Here is a 3,010-nt window from a genome sequence, read left to right on the forward strand (position 1 = left end):
CCACCCGCCACGCGCTGCGCCTCGGGGTCGGGGCCTGTCCCGACCCGCGGGGAACTCCGCGCCCGCCCCAGCGGTCAGGGGCAAGGGGCAGCCAGGACCGGGCCGGGGCCAGGTCGAGGAGGGGGGCGGCGGCGCCCCCACCCCGCCGCCCGCCAGGTCGCGCCGGACCAAACACGACCCCGCGCGAGCAGGGAGCGCCGGGGCCGGGGGGGGAAGCGGGTTGCCGGGGACGCCTCTTACCGCCGTGCCGCAGGCCGTGGGCCGGGCTCGCCCCGGAAGTGATCGGAAGTCACGGCGCAGGCGCAGGCTGCCCGGCCCCACCCCCAGCCTTGGCCCCGCCTCCGGGGCGGCAGTTGAGCGTGTTGCGCTAGCCCGCCCCGCGGTGCAGAGCAGAGCAGAGCTCCCCCCCCCGCCCCGTGTGCCTGCTGCCTGCGGGCAAGTGCGCCTGGAGCCAGCAAGCGGCGTGGGGGGCAGCGAGCCGGGCCTCGGGCAGGGGAAGGCGCGGGGGAGCAGCTGGGCCGGGCGGGTGGGGCCTGCGGGCAGCACAGGTGCAGTCGTTGGGGGCGGGGCGGCCAGGCCAGGTGAGGTCGTTAGTGGGGGCAGGCGAGGTTAGCAGTCTGGGCAGGCAGCCGGGCCAGACGAGATCGTTAGCAGTTCGGGGGGGGGGGCAGCCGTACTCACGGAGGCACTGCAGGCCATTTTTGTTGCCCAAGGGCTTGGCGCATAGGGAGCAGCTGGCGCTGCTCGAGAAAACCCCCAGCACCAGCTGGTGCCCATTGACCTTCCACCTGTCCTGCAGCTCCTTCTCCTTCTCCTTCTCCTTCTCCTTCTCCCTCTGCTGCTCTTTGTTCTTACCCTGGGGAGGCAGGGAGCAGGCTCTTGGCACCCAGCAGCAGGACCGTGCCGTGGCCCCCACCCCCGAGCACACGGGCAGGCGCGTCCCCAGGGCTTGCCCAGACCCACTGATGGGGGCTGGGGCCCTCCACGCAGCCTCTGGGCAGGGGCCTGGTCTCCGAGGGGTCTGCCCCGAGCAGAGCCCCCTCCCCAGGCCGCCCTACAGCCAGCAGCAGCCTGGGGAGCTGCCCGGGGCACCCGCGCCCTCCCTGGGACCGTGCAGCCCGGCTCCCTCACCTTATCCTTCTGCCAGGATCCCGTGACACGGCTCCGCAGGGAACTCAGGCGTCGCATCACCGTGGTGCCTTTCTCCACCTTATCGCTCTTCCCACTGTCCTCATTCCTGCCATGAGGCAGGAAACATGTCTCAGGCTAGGAGGGGGTAAGCACGAGCAGCAGAAAGCAGGCAGACCCCTGCCCTGCTGCTAGGACAGAGCTTGCCTCATGGTACCGCTGTGGCCCTGCCAGGCTGTTTCCCAAATCCCCTGAACACCGGGTCCCTGGCAGGTCACCTGCCCCGGGGGAAGGAGCTGGGCTCCCACGAGCTCTGGGCTCAGGTGCTGACCCAACCAATAACCCCGGGTGCCTCAGCGTGCCTGCGAGGAGGACGACCCCCCTGCGTCACCACCTCTGGGCTGGAAACTTCCCTGGCAGGGGCCAGCGCAGCCCCGCAGAACGGGCCGGTCGTGGCTGGGCCGCAGGAACCACTGTTGCATGCGTGGCCGTTGGCAGCAGGTCACAGGAGGGGCAGGAGCAGGGCACAGGCTGCTGGGGGCCCACAAATGCTACCCGGCTCTGCTGAGGCTCACTTACTCGTTCGACAGGAACTCGAACCAGGTGAGGTTCTGCTGCGGCTCATCGCTCCCCTCGGGCGCCAGCTGCTTGGCCCTGTGCAGGAGGAACAGGCTGAAGCTGCATGGGGCGGACCGCGTGGGAGAGCACTGCTGTGTTCCAGGGAGGCCCGGCGCGCTGCCCCTGGGCTCTTGGGGCCCACGGTCGCTGCGGGGCAGCTTCCCCGGAGGCTCTGCGAGTGGTGGGGCACGCTGCTGCGGCCCAGCCCGGGTCCTGCCCTGGCCACACACTCACCCGCGGTACTGCTTCAGCTCCTGGAGCACTTGCTGGACGATCAGCCTGCCAGGGAGGGAAGGGGGGGTGTCAGAGGGACTGCCCGCCTGCCATGCCCAGCCCAGCCCTGGGCCTAGGCACAAGAGCCAGCAACCAGCCTGCCTCTGCCCAGGCTGGCAGGTGCGCAGGACACAGCATGTGCCATCCTGGTGCATGGTGCTGCTGTCTCCTACTCCCTTGGGTCCAGGCTGCAGCTGGTCCCAAGCAGCTCTGGAGAACAGCTGGCCCCCCCATGCCTGGGCTGCCAACACTTACACATGGTCCGGGGCCACGTGATCCTCCTCCATCATCTCCAGCACAGGAGGTTGGACACCTAGGACAGAGAACATGGGCAGTGGGGCCACAGGCATGTCATCAGGCAATGCGGCGCTGCATGCAGCTGCCAGGGGAATACGGGCATTGCTGCTGGAGCTCTGAGGCGCCTGTCCAGGGAGGGCAGGGGCTGGAGAGAGAAGGGGGCTATGGGATCTCTTCAGTGGGCTCCCCGCTACTGCTGGAGAACAGCCCTACGTGGCGCTGGGCGTTTACCAACCTTCTGCAGCCGGGAGCAAGGCCTCCAGGTCCCGGGACAGTCGTGGGTGGGGAACCCCCTCACAGGCCGAAGGGATGGACTTGGACCTTAGTCTCTTGTTGCTGCCACACTCCTAAGAGAGGAGAGGAAAGGATCGGCCATGCCTCCAGCACCCGTGGGCAGCCGGAGAGTCCTGCGGCCGACTGCCGTGCCTGGTGGAGGGGCATGACCCTGTGCAGAGCCGGGCTCTCCAGGACAGGTTATGCTGGAAACAAGCCCCAGGCCCAAGCAGGTTTCCTGCCCTGCTCTGGTTTAATCAGGGTTGTGACAGGATGCTGTGCAAAGCTGCCCTTCCCCGGGGCTGGCTGGGGGCACTCTGGACAGAGCTGGCAGGTTCATTGCCTGCAGCAGCACGAGGCTGCAGGGCCATTGCCACCAAGGTGCCGGGAGCCCCACGGGGCCCTTCCGAACGGAGCCCAC

The 3,010-nt window shown here is 68.8% G+C and overlaps 2 protein-coding genes across 3 annotated transcripts in view; both read right to left on the reverse strand.

Annotated features, from left to right (window-relative positions):
• ARHGEF18 (Rho/Rac guanine nucleotide exchange factor 18) overlaps positions 1-779 on the reverse strand; it is a 42,147-nt gene extending 41,368 nt beyond the window's left edge. The window contains exon 1 of one of the 2 annotated variants that reach the window (XM_019538367.1): positions 682-779. The gene's annotated coding sequence lies outside the window, so the exon portion shown is untranslated. Of the gene's footprint in view, positions 1-240; positions 256-681 lie in introns of those variants that run through there. The other variant, XM_019538369.1, reaches the window with a different exon arrangement.
• Positions 1-2,744, reverse strand: part of LOC109312421 — a 10,395-nt gene extending 7,651 nt beyond the window's left edge. The window contains exons 1-5 of the mRNA XM_019538447.1: positions 2,552-2,744; positions 2,275-2,332; positions 1,981-2,025; positions 1,708-1,782; positions 1,059-1,237 (exon numbers count right to left, since the gene is read on the reverse strand). Of these exons, the coding sequence (XP_019393992.1) occupies positions 1,059-1,237; positions 1,708-1,782; positions 1,981-2,025; positions 2,275-2,309 (334 nt within the window). The 5' untranslated portion in view covers positions 2,310-2,332; positions 2,552-2,744. The remainder of the gene's footprint in view (positions 1-1,058; positions 1,238-1,707; positions 1,783-1,980; positions 2,026-2,274; positions 2,333-2,551) is intronic.
• Positions 2,745-3,010: the final 266 nt, after the last annotated feature.

The sequence above is a fragment of the Crocodylus porosus genome, unplaced genomic scaffold, assembly GCF_001723895.1.
Source record: "Crocodylus porosus isolate Cpor-Errol unplaced genomic scaffold, CroPor_comp1, whole genome shotgun sequence".
In the NCBI taxonomy this organism is placed as follows: domain Eukaryota; kingdom Metazoa; phylum Chordata; order Crocodylia; family Crocodylidae; genus Crocodylus; species Crocodylus porosus.